Source organism: Myxine glutinosa, chromosome 6 (assembly GCF_964187855.1).
Source record: "Myxine glutinosa chromosome 6, kmMyxGlut1.1, whole genome shotgun sequence".
NCBI classification, from domain to species: domain Eukaryota; kingdom Metazoa; phylum Chordata; class Myxini; order Myxiniformes; family Myxinidae; genus Myxine; species Myxine glutinosa.
The window spans coordinates 152,727,524-152,742,029 of record NC_136266.1 but is presented as its reverse complement, the minus strand read 5'-3'; the positions used below and the strand labels follow the sequence as shown (position 1 = coordinate 152,742,029).

Genomic DNA, 14,506 nt, shown 5'->3' with positions numbered 1-14,506 from the left:
CTGGACAAAATCACAGACTGGGCAAACAAGTGGAACATGTCTTTCAATCCTGACAAATCTCACACTCTTACGATGTCTCTCCGAAAAGACCGACTGGACAACCCTCCCATCCACTTTCTGAATAATCCTCTCCAAGAAGTTCTGTCACTCAAGCTTTTGGGTCTCACTATCTGCCATGATCTTTCCTGGGAAAACCACATTTCAAATCTGGCCTCCAGAGCCAGTCGCCGACTGGGTATCCTCCGTCGTGCGAAGTCCTTCCTTGGCACACCTGAGCTCCTCACCACATACAAGGCTTTCATCCGCAGCTCAATGGAATACTGCTCTCCCCTCTGGGCTGGTGCTCCTGCCTCACACCTAGCTCGTCTTCACGCTGTTGAAACCAAAGCATTCAGAATCATTGGAATCTCCCGCGATGAAGCTAACTCCAAGGGCCTCTCACTCACTCACCGCAGGCAGGTTGGTGGTCTTTCCATCTTCTACCGACTCCTCTCTGGCCTTGCCCCCCCAGCTCTCTCTGGGCTCTGTCCCGCAAATATTCCTACAGGTCGCACAATATCTGCCTGCAACCCTCTTATGGTCAAACTGCCAAAATCAAGACTCTCTGCTCACCTTCACTCCTTCATTCCTCTTTTCTCCCGCCTCTGGAACAAACTCCCTCACTCTCTTCAATCCCACTCCACCCTCCAGGTCTTTAAAACAGCTGTTCACCACCATCTCTTATCTTCCCCCATCCAAAACCTTGATCTTTTCTACCCCCGCTAATTTCACCCCAATTCCACTTTTTTGAAATACCAACTTCTGTCCTGGAAGTCATTGGTGTCCTTGTGTTTTATACTTCTCCCTCCACCCCCCCCCCCCCTTCCCATGCCTCCTCCCCCCAAGCCCTCTCCCTTCCACACATCTCCCTGCTCTCAAATGTTGTGTTTGTGTGCTTCACCTTCTCTCTCCATCTTGTTTTCCACTCCCGCTTTTTATATATTTTGTTTGTCTGGTTGATTTGTTTGTCTGGTTGATTTGTTTGTGAAGTAAATGTTAGCTCTTTCACGAGCCTCGATTCAGTATACAAAAAAAAACAAAAAAAAAAAAAAAAAAAAAATCAAAAATATCCTTGATAGCCACATCACTTGGTCACTGTCATGTCCAAATATTAGCTTCCCAGCTCAAAAGGTGCCTGAGATATTGGCCAAATGAGAAAGAAAATAAATAAATGATTAATAATGAAAATAAATAAATAATAAGCATTAAAAAATTAAATTATCAATCAATTCGGTCACAGAACACATAAACCACCACCATTTCATCAGAATCTGTAACTGGGGAAAAATTTTTTTTTTCGTAATTCATCGAATAATTAAATAATTAATCGATACATTAATTAATATTATTGATTAATCAATAAATCAAAAATATCCTTGATAGCCACATCACTTGGTCACTCATGTCCAAATATTAGCTTCTGAGCTCAAAAGGTGCCTGAGATATTGGCCAAATGAGAAAGAAGATAAATAAATGATTAATAATGAAAGTAAATAAATAATAATCATAAAAAAATTAAATTATTAATCAATTCGGTCAGAGAACACATAAACCACCACCATTTCATCAGAATCTGTAACTAAAAAACAAAAATTTTTTTTGTCATTAATCAAATAATTAAATAATTAATCGATTAATTGATTAATTGATTAATTAATAAATCAAAAATAGCCTTTGCAGCCAAATCACCTGGTCATTGGCATGTCCAAATATCAGCTTCCTAACTCAAAAGGTGCCTGAGTTAATGGTCAGAAGAGAAATGAAATTTAATTAATTAAATAAGTACTTAATTAATCGCTAATAATTAAATAACTCATCAATTAATTGATTAATCAAAAAACAAAAAACACCGTTTTTGAGAAAGGACTTGCTCACTATTGTGCCGAAATTTCAGCTTCCTAGCTCAAAGGATGGCTGAGATATTGCCCGGACAAACAAACAAACAACCAAGAAAACAAACAAGTACAAATACATTCAAAGTACACCGCCCCATGCCAAATAATTAAATACGCTGCAGCGCGGCATTGCCGGGGCGCCTCTGGCGTCCGGCAATACCGCAGTGCAGCTCATTGCGGCTGCATTGGGAGGGAGAGGTGTACACTAATTGATTGATTAATTGTATAATTAAAATCAATAAAAGATTATCACAAAATATTTTCATAATCAATTGGCTAATCGCATAACTAAACCACTAGTGCTTCATCCGAAGATGTATCTTTTAGAAATTTAATTAAATAAGTCATTTATAAAAAATTAAATAATTAATTGATTACTCAATAAATAATTAATCGATTAATCAATAAATAATTAATAGATGAAATGATTAATCAATAAATCAAAAATATCCTTGATAGCCACATCACTTGGTCACTCATGTCCAAATATTAGCTTCCCAGCTCAAAAGGTGCCTGAGATATTGGCCAAATGAGAAAGAAAATAAATAAATGATTAATAATGAAAATAAATAAATAATAATCATAAAAAAATTAAATTATTAATCAATTTGGTCAGAGAACACATAAACTACCACTATTTCATCAGAATCTGTAACTTATAAAAAAAATTTTTTTTTTGTCATTAATCGAATAATTAAATAATTAATCGATTACTTGATTAATTAATAAATCAAAAATATCCTTTGCAGCCAAATCACCTGGTCATTGGCATGTCCAAATATCATCTTCCTAACTCAAAAGGTGCCTGAGTTAATGGTCAGAAGAGAAAGGAAATTTCATTAATTAAATAAGTACTTAATTAATCGCTAATAATTAAATAACTCCTCAATTTATTGATTAATCAAAAAAAAAATACCGTTTTTGACAAAGGACCTGCTCACTATTGTGCCGAAATTTCAGCTTCCTAGCTCAAAGGATGGCTGAGATATCGTCCGGACAAACAAACAAGAAAGAAAACAAACAAACAAGAAAGAAAACAAGTACATATACATTCAAAGTACACCGCCCCATGCCAAATAATTAAATATGCTGCAGCGCGGCATTCCCGGGGCGCCTCCGGCGCCCGGCAATGCCGCAGTGCAGCTCATTGAGGCTGCATTGGGAGGGAGAGGTGTACACTAATTGATTGATTAATTGTATAATTAAAATCAATAAAAGATTATCACAAAATATTTACATAATCAATTGGCTAATCGCATAACTCAACCACTAGTGCTTCATCCGAAGATGTATCTTTTAGAAATTTAATTAAATAAGTCATTTATAAAAAATTAAATAATTAATTGATTACTCAATAAATAATTAATCGATTAATCAATAAATAATTAATAGATGAAACGATTAATCAATAAATCAAAAATATCCTTGATAGCCACATCACTTGGTCACTCATGTCCAAATATTAGCTTCCCAGCTCAAAAGGTGCCTGAGATATTGGCCAAATGAGAAAGAAAATAAATAAATGATTAATAATGAAAATAAATAAATAATAATCATAAAAAAATTAAATTATTAATCAATTTGGTCAGAGAACACATAAACTACCACTATTTCATCAGAATCTGTAACTTAAAAAAAAAATTTTTTTTTGTCATTAATCGAATAATGAAATAATTAATCGATTAATTGATTAATTAATAAATCAAAAATATCCTTTGCAGCCAAATCACCTGGTCATTGGCATGTCCAAATATCAGCTTCCTAACTCAAAAGGTGCCTGAGTTAATGGTCAGAAGAGAAAGGAAATTTGATTAATTAAATAAGTACTTAATTAATCGCTAATAATTAAATAACTCCTCAATTTATTGATTAATCAAAAAAAAAAATACCGTTTTTGACAAAGGACTTGCTCACTATTGTGCCGAAATTTCAGCTTCCTAGCTCAAAGGATGGCTGAGATATCGCCCGGACAAACAAACAAACAACCAAGAAAACAAACAAGTACACATACATTCAAAGTACACCGCCCCATGCCAAATATTTAAATATGCTGCAGCGCGGCATTGTCGGGGCGCCTCTGGCGCCCGGCAATACCGCAGTGCAGCTCATTGAGGCTGCATTGGGAGGGAGAGGTGTACACTAATTGATTGATTAATTGTATAATTAAAATCAATAAAAGATTATCACAAAATATTTTCATAATCAATTGGCTAATCGCATAACTAAACCACTAGTGCTTCATCCGAAGATGTATCTTTTAGAAATCTAATTAAATAAGTCATTTATAAAAAATTAAATAATTAATTGATTAATCAATAAATAATTAATAGATGAAATGATTAATCAATAAATCAAAAATATCCTTGATAGCTACATCACTTGGTCACTCATGTCCAAATATTAGCTTCCCAGCTCAAAAGGTGCCTGAGATATTGGCCAAATGAGAAAGAAAATAAATAAATGATTAATAATGAAAATAAATAAATAATAATCATAAAAAAATTAAATTATTAATCAATTTGGTCAGAGAACACATAAACTACCACTATTCCATCAGAATCTGTAACTTAAAAAAAAAAAATTTTTTTGTCATTAATCGAATAATTAAATAATTAATCGATTAATTGATTAATTAATAAATCAAAAATATCCTTTGCAGCCAAATCACCTGGTCATTGGCATGTCCAAATATCAGCTTCCTAACTCAAAAGGTGCCTGAGTTAATGGTCAGAAGAGAAGGGAAATTTGATTAATTAAATAAGTACTTCATTAATCGCTAATAATTAAATAACTCCTCAATTAATTGATTAATCAAAAAACCAAAAATACCGTTTTTGAGAAAGCACTTGCTCACTATTGTGCCGAAATTTCAGCTTCCTAGCTCAAAGGATGGCTGAGATATCGCCCGGACAACCAAGAAAGCAAGAAAGCAAGAAAGCAAGAAAGCAAGAAACCAGAGTGAAAACTGAGTACTCCCTTTCAGCGTGCGTCACTGCCGAGCCCCCTTTGGTGCCCAGCAATGACGATTTGCAATGCCTGGAGATGGCATAGGAAAGGTGCGGTGTACAACAAGTACACATACATTCAAAGTACACCGCCCCATGCCAAATAATTAAATATGCTGCAGCGCGGCATTGCCGGGGCGCCTCCGGCGCCCGGCAATACCGCAGTGCAGCTCATTGAGGCTGCATTGGGAGGGAGAGGTGTACACTAATTGATTGATTAATTGTATAATTAAAATCAATAAAAGATTATCACAAAATATTTTCATAATCAATTGGCTAATCGCATAACTAAACCAGTAGTGCTTCATCCGAAGATGTATCTTTTAGAAATTTAATTAAATAAGTCATTTATAAAAAATTAAATAATTAATTGATTACTCAATAAATAATTAATCGATTAATCAATAAATACTTAATAGATGAAATGATTAATCAATAAATCAAAAATATCCTTGATAGCCACATCACTTGGTCACTCATGTCCAAATATTAGCTTCCCAGCTCAAAAGGTGCCTGAGATATTGGCCAAATGAGAAAGAAAATAAATAAATGATTAATAATGAAAATAAATAAATAATAATCATAAAAAAATTAAATTATTAATCAATTTGGTCAGAGAACACATAAACTACCACTATTTCATCAGAATCTGTAACTTTAAAAAAAAATTTTTTTTTGTCATTAATCGAATAATTAAATAATTAATCGATTAATTGATTAATTAATAAATCAAAAATATCCTTTGCAGCCAAATCACCTGGTCATTGGCATGTCCAAATATCAGCTTCCTAACTCAAAAGGTGCCTGAGTTAATAATGGTCAGAAGATAAATGAAATTTAATTAATTAAATAAGTACTTAATTAAACGCTAATAATTAAATAACTCCTCAATTAATTGATTATTCAAAAAACAAAAAATACCGTATTTGACAAAGGACTTGCTCACTACTGTGCCGAAATTTCAGCTTCCTAGCTCAAAGGATGGCTGAGATATCGTCCGGACAACCAAGAAAGAAAACAAGAAACCAGAGTGAAAACTGAGTACTCTCTTTCAGCGTGCGTCACTGCCGAGCCCCCTTTGGTGCCCGGCAATGACGATTTGCAATGCCTGGAGATGGCATAGGAAAGGAGCGGTGTACAACAAACAACCAGAGTGAAAACTGAGTACTCTCTTTCAGCGTGCGTCACTGCCAAGCCCCCTTCGGTGCCCGGCAATGACGATTTGCAATGCCTGGAGATGGCATAGGAAAGGAGCGGTGTACAACAAACAAGAAACCAGAGTGAAAACTGAGTACTCTCTTTCAGCGTGCGTCACTGCCGAGCCCCCTTTGGTGCCCGGCAATGACGATTTGCAATGCCTGGAGATGGCATAGGAAAGGAGCGGTGTACAACAACCAGAGTGAAAACTGAGTACTCTCTTTCAGCGTGCGTCACTGCCGAGCCCCCTTCGGTGCCCAGCAATGACGATTTGCAATGCCTGGAGATGGCATAGGAAAGGAGCGGTGTACAACAAACAGAGTGAAAACTGAGTACTCCCTTTCAGTGTGCGTCACTGCCGAGCCCCCTTCGGTGCGTCATGCGGAGCACGATACTTGCCAAATCCGCCCTCCCCCCAAAGAAAAAAATTCCATTGATACAGCAAATTGTCCATTTCATCAAGATTAAAATTGACAATCTTGATCAAAGCTCGGGTCAATAGGAAGAAAAGTGACGATTTTTCAGATGAAAATGGATGATTTTGGAAGGTTGACCTTGAGTTGACCTTTGACCTTTTGACCTCAAAAATAGTTAGTTTCCCTATTTAGTGACTCAATGTGCAAATGCTGTTCAATTTTCAAGTCAATCAGATGAAAATTGAGGATTTTTAAATCTTGGCCTGTGTTGACCTTTTGGCCTATGTTGACCTCAAAAATACTTGGTGGTTGAATTCAGTGACCAGATATGCAAGTCCTCTTCAAGTTTCAAGTCAATTGGATGAAAATTGAGGACTTTAGAAATTTGGCCTATGTTGACCTTTTGGCCTATGTTGACCTCAAAAATAGTTGGTGGTTGAATTCAGTGATCATATATGCAAGTCCTCTTCAAATTTCAAGTCAATTGGATGAAAATTGAGGACTTTAGAAATTTGGCCTATGTTGACCTTTTGGCCTATGTTGACCTCAAAAATAGTTGGTGGTTGAATTGAGTGACCAGATGTGCAAGTCCTCTTAGAATTTCAAGTTAATCAAATGAAAATTGGTGATTTTAGAAATTTAGTAAAGTTGGTGACCTTTGGCCTATCTTGACCTTTTGACCCCAAAAACAATAGGCTTCTTGCTTTTGACCAACTCTACCATTTGGTGAAGTTTTGTGAAGATCGGTTGAAAATTGTGACCTGTAGGCCGGTGACAAACAAACAGACAAACAGACAGAACCACAAACGTAACCGACCAATATACTTGAAAAATCTTCGATTTTGCAAGTACCAAGAAAGAAAACACCAGAGTGAAAACTGAGTACTCCCTTTTAGCGTGCGTCATTGCCGAGCCCCCTTCGGTGCCCGGCAATGACGTTATGCAGTGCCTGGATATGGCATAGGAAAGGTGCGGTGAGCCATGATCCTGGATTTATGAAGTTTCAACGAGAAGGGGGTTGATAGTGGACCGTGTGTATCCTGCAGAAACCTGGGGTGACAAAGCATGGAAAGAGCAAAGCGTGCAAGAACAGAAAGGTGGTGACAGAAGACAGATACCTTCGACCTGTCTGTGATGGTGAAGTGATAGGCCCATAGACTCAGCTTCATCGCGGGAGATTCCAATAATCTTGAAGGCCTTAGTTTCTACGGCGTCAAGCTGAACAAGATGCAAGGCAGAGGAGCCAGCCCAGAGGGGAGATCAGTACTCCATCAGCTGTGGAAGAAGCCCTTGTAGGTGGATAGGAGTTCAGGTGTACCAAGGAAGGACTTTGTACAACGGAGGGTGCCCAGTTGGCATCTGGATTTGGAGGCCAACTTTGAAAAGTGGTTTGCCCATGAGGGATCATGGCTGATAGTGAGACCCAGGAGTTTGAATGACTGAACTTCCTCAAGAGGATTGTTTAGAAATGTAGATGCGGGGGTTTCCAGATGGTCCTTTCGGGGAGACAGAGAGAGTGAGAGATTTGTCCGTTTTGAAAAGCATTTATATTTTAAGTTTTGACTTGTTTGGGATTTTTTTCAAGGTCTGAAGAGAAGGAAGAAGCTGCAGCCCACTTGTCTGTAGGATGATGGATGTCACAGCAGAGGGTGGAGTCATCAGCAAATAGATAAAGAGGATTTTCCAGAGAGTCAGAGAGATCATTGATGAAGATCAGGAAAAGGACCGGACCCAAAACACTGACTTACGGATAAACCAGGCTTGACAGGGAGAGGAGATGAAAAGATTCTGTAGAGAGCCACACATTCGCTATGAGAGAAGAGGAGGTCAGTAAGCCATGTGTGGAGTTGGCCTTGTGGGATGGTGGGATGCCAGACTATCAAAAGCACGAGATATATCCAGAGTGAGGAAAGTCAACAAGAGTGAGGAAAGATCAAGAGGAAGGCCTAGTTGGTCGAAAGCTTGTCTGAATAAAGATAGTCCATAAATGTTTTAATTTCTTCCGATTATACATTTTATGCAAAGGACTCTACCCGTATTGTGAAGTTTCTGCTATTTCTCGCAGATCATGATTAATAGTAAATATTGGCATTTTAAACTTACCCGGTACATTGACAAGCCCCAGATATGACCTTCTCATCGGTGTTAACAAGCACAAAGGTTTGGTTAGAACGCACCCATCTTCGGCCTTTCATGGGCCCACATCGTCACGAGTTTTTGCAATACCGACTGTTTACATATCAACTCTTTGGACGAGTTGATTAGGAAGTTCTCCAACTCTTTCGTTGTGCAGAGGTAAACGCTTTTCTCGCAGGTCTGCTTACAAGTACTTGCGGCTTCTTTAAAAGTTTTTTTTTTTTTACAGTTTCATTCTAAAATCCTTATCTGGGAGGCATGAAAGATGTCCCAGATTTCTGCGCATGCTCGCCGAGCAATCAGGGTGGTTTATGTCATTTTTAAAGTCCCGTATTGACAAAAGACAGGCCAAAGTAGAATCAGCGAATCCTTTTTCAGGAAATTTTGAAGTCTTCCTCTTTAAGGCTCCTAAATACTTATGAGGACAAAATTATTGATAGTCAAAGGATATGATCCATTTTACAAACCTCTTATACTTTGTGGATTCAGCAATGTCGGTTGAAGCAATGAACCCCTACAAATTACCGACCGATACTGACTGGGCCGGAAATGTTAGGATTAGGGCAACGGTCACATTAAAAAAAGAAAAAAAAAAGAAGAATTTTTTTCTGCTATCCATTAGTTGGTATCATCAGGTTTATTCTTCTTCTTTATATATGACACAGCCATCTTTCGATATGACGGATGGTTCTATTCTCCATAATGACAGAGGTGAGGGCTGACTGTTGTCATGCCGTCCCATTTAATGTCTGAATAGGGCAGATAAAGGGGAAGCAACAGATCAGGATTTGAAAAGATGGACACTTGTGCACTCTGGGATCAACGCTGAAGCAGGGTCAAGGCCGGACAAAACTTTATCTTCTCGGGTTAGGGTTCAGCACAGAGAACACAGAATCCAGCAGACAGTGGGCACACTGGGGTAAGATGTTGAGAGAACAGGATGGGTTAGATACACCAGAATTGTAGGCAAACACAGGGTTTAGACATTCTGCCTTATCTCAGGCAGAGTCTGCAGTAAAGACATTTGAGGTAAGAGACTGGATGGAGAGGGAGCATACACCAGGAACATATTTGTCAAGGTGCCAGTATAACTTGAAGGAAGGAGACACTGGATGGAGAGTGCAGCCATGAGGTTTGTGAGATTAGGCGTTTCTGGCTTGCTTCTGGATGGACACACACTTGTTGCAAACCTTATGCCTAGGTCACACATAGGCGGATATTTTGGCGACTACCGGCGACTGCCGGCGATCAAGATTTTTCGGCGACTACTGGCGATGTCGGGTGGTAATGTGACCATAAAATATGGTCAGGCGGCAGTATGGCGACTGCAGGCGGCCACATTGACTCGTAACTCGGCCGCCACTAGTCCTACTGCTGTCGTCGTCAGTCTCCCATAGCCGCAGGGGAGACGTGACAGTTCTTCTGTAGTCGATATGCAGCCGCAACAGTGTCGGCCCGTAGTCGGGAAGATGCCGCAAGAAGGCCGTATGGCATTCGCATCTCTGCCGTGCTAGCTGGTGGGGGCGATTGCGGAAGACTATGAGTGACTGGGTTGCGGCCGCTTTACGCTCTTATTACGGATACCGACGACAGCATGGCGGTTCCATCACGACAGCATGGCGGATTTTTTTCCATTGCGACTGAGCGCGCCGTTTTTAAACATTTTAAAAACTTTTTGGCCCCTTTGCGACTCTTGCCGACTGCAGGCGACCTGGGGAGGATAACCACGACTACAGGCGACCGTCCATTACGGTTTCATTACGATTGTCGGCGGATGGTGGCGATTTTTTCAGTCGCCAGTAGTCGCCGACAAATCCGCCTATGTGTGACCTAGGCATTACGGGATGAGTGAAAGTTACCCCAGTCGGTTTAGCTTTCCATGCTGAAAAAGCAAGCTGTGTAACTTAAGCTGCCTCCCCTCAGGATTCAGTATACCAAGATAGAGAGGATGGATAAGAAAGCCGCAGACTTTATTTTTTATTTTTATGTACTTCGTCGAGGCTCGTGTAAGAGCTGACACATAGAACATATAATAAAGGGAGCAGGAGTCCCTACCAGTTGGTCTGGATAAAAGAATGAACAAAGGAAGAAAATAACAGGCAGAATGGTGAGTGTTTTTTTTGTTGTTAAATAAAGTTTTGTTTTTATGTAAAAAGAAAAAAGAAAAAAAAGAAGTGGGCACATGTCAGACCTGAGTCAATGAGGAATGCTTTCCCGCCGAGGCCTTGGGAGTCAGGCCAGACACACAAACTCAGATTCCATGATACATGTCAAAAAGGAAAGGATAAGACACGGGAATGGTTTCAAAAGACAAGAAACAACATATGCAAGGATAAGAAAAAGACAGGACGTGTCTGATGTGTAAATCTTAGCTTTGATGAGCTTCAACAAAGGATGTAAAAGTTGACGTTTCAGCAAACTCAGACCCAAAACTGGAAGAACCCAAATACTTTTTCTTGCCTCGAATACAAGTTTCAGTATTTGCATAATTAAGGCCATTTCTGATCTTGAACAGCGATCACAGTCCTATGATGCGCTGATAATAAGTCCAGACAGGTAGATGACCAGATTAACAACTCTCCCCACCTCGTCTTGATTTTATTGAGTTTTTGGAACTGAAAAACAAAAGGTAAACAACTTACCATCTGTAAGTGCAGGTTGCTCTAGTTCATCAGTTAGCGGTACAGCTTCTTCAATCACCTGCTGATGGAATACAGGAAATCCTAGGAAAGAATATCAACAACCAAAAAAAAGGAAGTGAGATTGGCAAGAAGATGTCATATGAGAAAGAAAAATGAAAGCTTATGAGGAAAAAAAAAAGAAGAAGAGGAATTTTAAAAATTACATTTTCTTACCTTCAACTGCAATCACAGAGCCGATGGTTTCAGATTAGTGTAAAAATAAATAAAGTAAAGGTAATATTGAATAGCGTGTGCAACAGGCAAGATTGTGGAGATGAGGAAAAACAGTACAAAGGAACGAAAAATGATAAAAGAGTAAGAGGAGCAATAAAACCAATTTTTCAGAGAGTGAAGGATAAGAGTTGGAAAATATGCAAAATGAGTTCATGGGTAGAGAGAAAGGATAAACAAGATTGGGGTGTGTATGTGAATGGAGGGTGCAGAGGGGTGGGGTCGGGGTGGAGAGAAATTTGTTAGTATATAATATGGTACTGGACGCTTCTTCTTGTAACTTATAATCTTATATCATACTCTCATGTTGTAACTGGAAATGATTCCAACTTTAACTTGCGAAAAAAATAATGTGCAAAGATACAAGATTATGCCATTGTCAGAAAAACGTTGTGCTGCATATCTACCTCTGCTTTCTCACAAAATGCATTAAAATTCTATCAATTATATTTATAACTAGCAAAAGTACCCGGCGTTGTCGGGTAACAATGAGTTGCCTCCTGATGGAAATATGAAGAGGGGGGGGGGGGGAGGAAAGGTGAGGGAGAGGGGGGGGAGGATGGAGGGGAGAGGAAGGGGAAGGGAAGGAGAGAGAGAGGGAAAGGGGAGGGGTGAGGGGAGGGGAAAGCTAGTATATCACACAAAAATTTTAGTCAATAAAAAAATTGGTACATAAAAACAAAAAGGGAGCTCTGTCTACTGTAACGCAATTGCTTGCAAAGGCAGCCTGAATAAAAACAAAAAGGGAGCTCTGTCTACTGTAACACCATGGCTTGCAAAAGCAGCCTGAATAGCATTCACCAAGTGGTGGTTAATCATATTCAAAAAGGGTGTAATAACACATCTAAACTTCCTCGGCCTTGTGACTAATTAATTAAGAGCCCTCGCGAAGCGGCTTAAGGCACCCCAGCAAGCACTCCAACGAAATGGGTGATAAGGAACGGCTGGCTTGGCAAGTGATAGCAAGCTGATTGCTTCTGGTTGAAATGGCCGAGAGATTTTAAAAACAGATCGCAGGTACAGTGGAGTGACACCCTATCCCTTGGAAGTATGAATTAAGTTAAAAATTATTATTAAGTTAAATAAAAAAACTAACCCCAGAAGGAGAATGACAGCCTCGCTTAAATAAATTAATATATACACTTAGTTATAAAATCGCTAGATATGGTAAATTTTGTCAGATTTCACTCCAGATTTGGACATTTATTTAGTCTACAGAATCCAATCCTCATATCGGAATCCAGATTTTGATGATATGCTTCAATTATGTAATGATAATCAATCGTGTTTCCAAGGCAAGGCACGTTTGAGTAGGCCGAAACAAAATGGCGACTTAAGAACCCAGCGAGTGGCAGTGGGCTGACCAAGATGGCGGGCCGCCATATTGGTAAGGCTTTTTCGGGGTTTTTCTTACGTGCACCTCGTTAATAATCTTCAAAAATATGTTATAACACACCAAACACCCAGTTTTCATCATTGGAATCTGTTGGAGGTCCAGGTGTATGCATGCAAAGTTTGGGGCCGCTAGGTTTCATGGTTTTGGAGTAATGGAGGAGACAGGCAGACGGACGGACGGACATTGCCTTCTTATTATTATAGATTACTTAATTAAATTATTAAATTATACCCTAAAGGGATGCACCGTTGTATTGGACAGATTATAACCTGAAATGGTACAAGTTACATTACTACAAGGACACAAGTAAATTACTACATGGAGTAAATTAGTAAATCAATGTTTTTCTTGAATTATGCTTTCTCCCAAGAGATCAATATTAAAGAACAATGACCGCAACACGTAAAAGGTCCACAGAATCAGAAATTGTAATTTTGTTTAATGTGACGACATTGATTTTGAAGTAATAAACAATAACTGAATGTTGTTTATTAATTCTCATAATTTTTTGAGGTGTTACAGTTAAAAAAAGGAAAGCTGGCTGGTATGCCCCGAAAGATTCCAGAAAACATCCATGGTCATTACGTCATCTGTGTGATGTAATCAAGGGAACGATCGTTTCAGCATGCAAAGAATAATGGCCGCACAACTCTCTTCAGACTCATCAGAAAGTGAATTTGACGAAGAATTATCTGATCAAGAATCCTCGGATTACAACTATTGTCAAAATTATGATGTAGAAGGTGCTGTCGTACCATACTATGTATGAACCTGAGGTGGAAATTGGGAATGACATCGGTCATGACATTAAGTGTCTTCGGGTTGGAATAGTAATGATGGAATTTAAATATAGCGATTCGCATTTAAATCATTTATCATTTTATTGTCATTAATGTATCGAATTGAGCTTATGTATTGTATTTGAAATTAATGTATTGAAATAAAACATGTTGCATCATTAAATACTTGCATCTATAACTAAAGGATACCTGGAACAAAGTTATCATTGATCGATTCATTAATTAGCGTTACATAACGGCATTGGAAACACCCCCAACCTCTATAACATTAGGAAACGCTTGGACATACACCTCCATCACCCTGTAACACTCGGTAATGCTTAGGTATACAACCCTTATCCCCTGTAACACTCCGTAACGTTTGGACATTCACCCCACAAAACACTTTGTAATGCTTGGACATACACCAATCCCCCCCTCTCCTCGTAACACTCTGTAATGCTTGGACATACACCCATTCCCTCATGTAACATTCGGGAAAAGCTTTTACATACACAATCACCCCCCCCCCCCCCCAAAATGCATTACCTAGTTTTGAATGGCCCCTTTTCCACAGCTGTTCTGTCCGTTTTCTTATCTTCCACTGGATTTCAATTATCGCTAATGTTCGTGGGGATCGTGTAGGCTTTCGATCGCTTCAATTTACTCATCCCAAACTAGGAATACAGGCTGGGTCTGAGTTATCTTCAAGCCGGCCACTGCAAACGACA

The 14,506-nt window shown here is 38.9% G+C and overlaps 1 protein-coding gene across 1 annotated transcript in view; it reads right to left on the bottom strand.

Annotated features, from left to right (window-relative positions):
- LOC137411383 (uncharacterized) overlaps positions 1-14,506 on the bottom strand; it is a 56,330-nt gene that overhangs the window by 19,952 nt on the left and 21,872 nt on the right. The window contains exon 6 of the mRNA XM_068096732.2: positions 11,331-11,411. Coding sequence (XP_067952833.2) covers positions 11,331-11,411 — 81 coding nt within the window. The remainder of the gene's footprint in view (positions 1-11,330; positions 11,412-14,506) is intronic.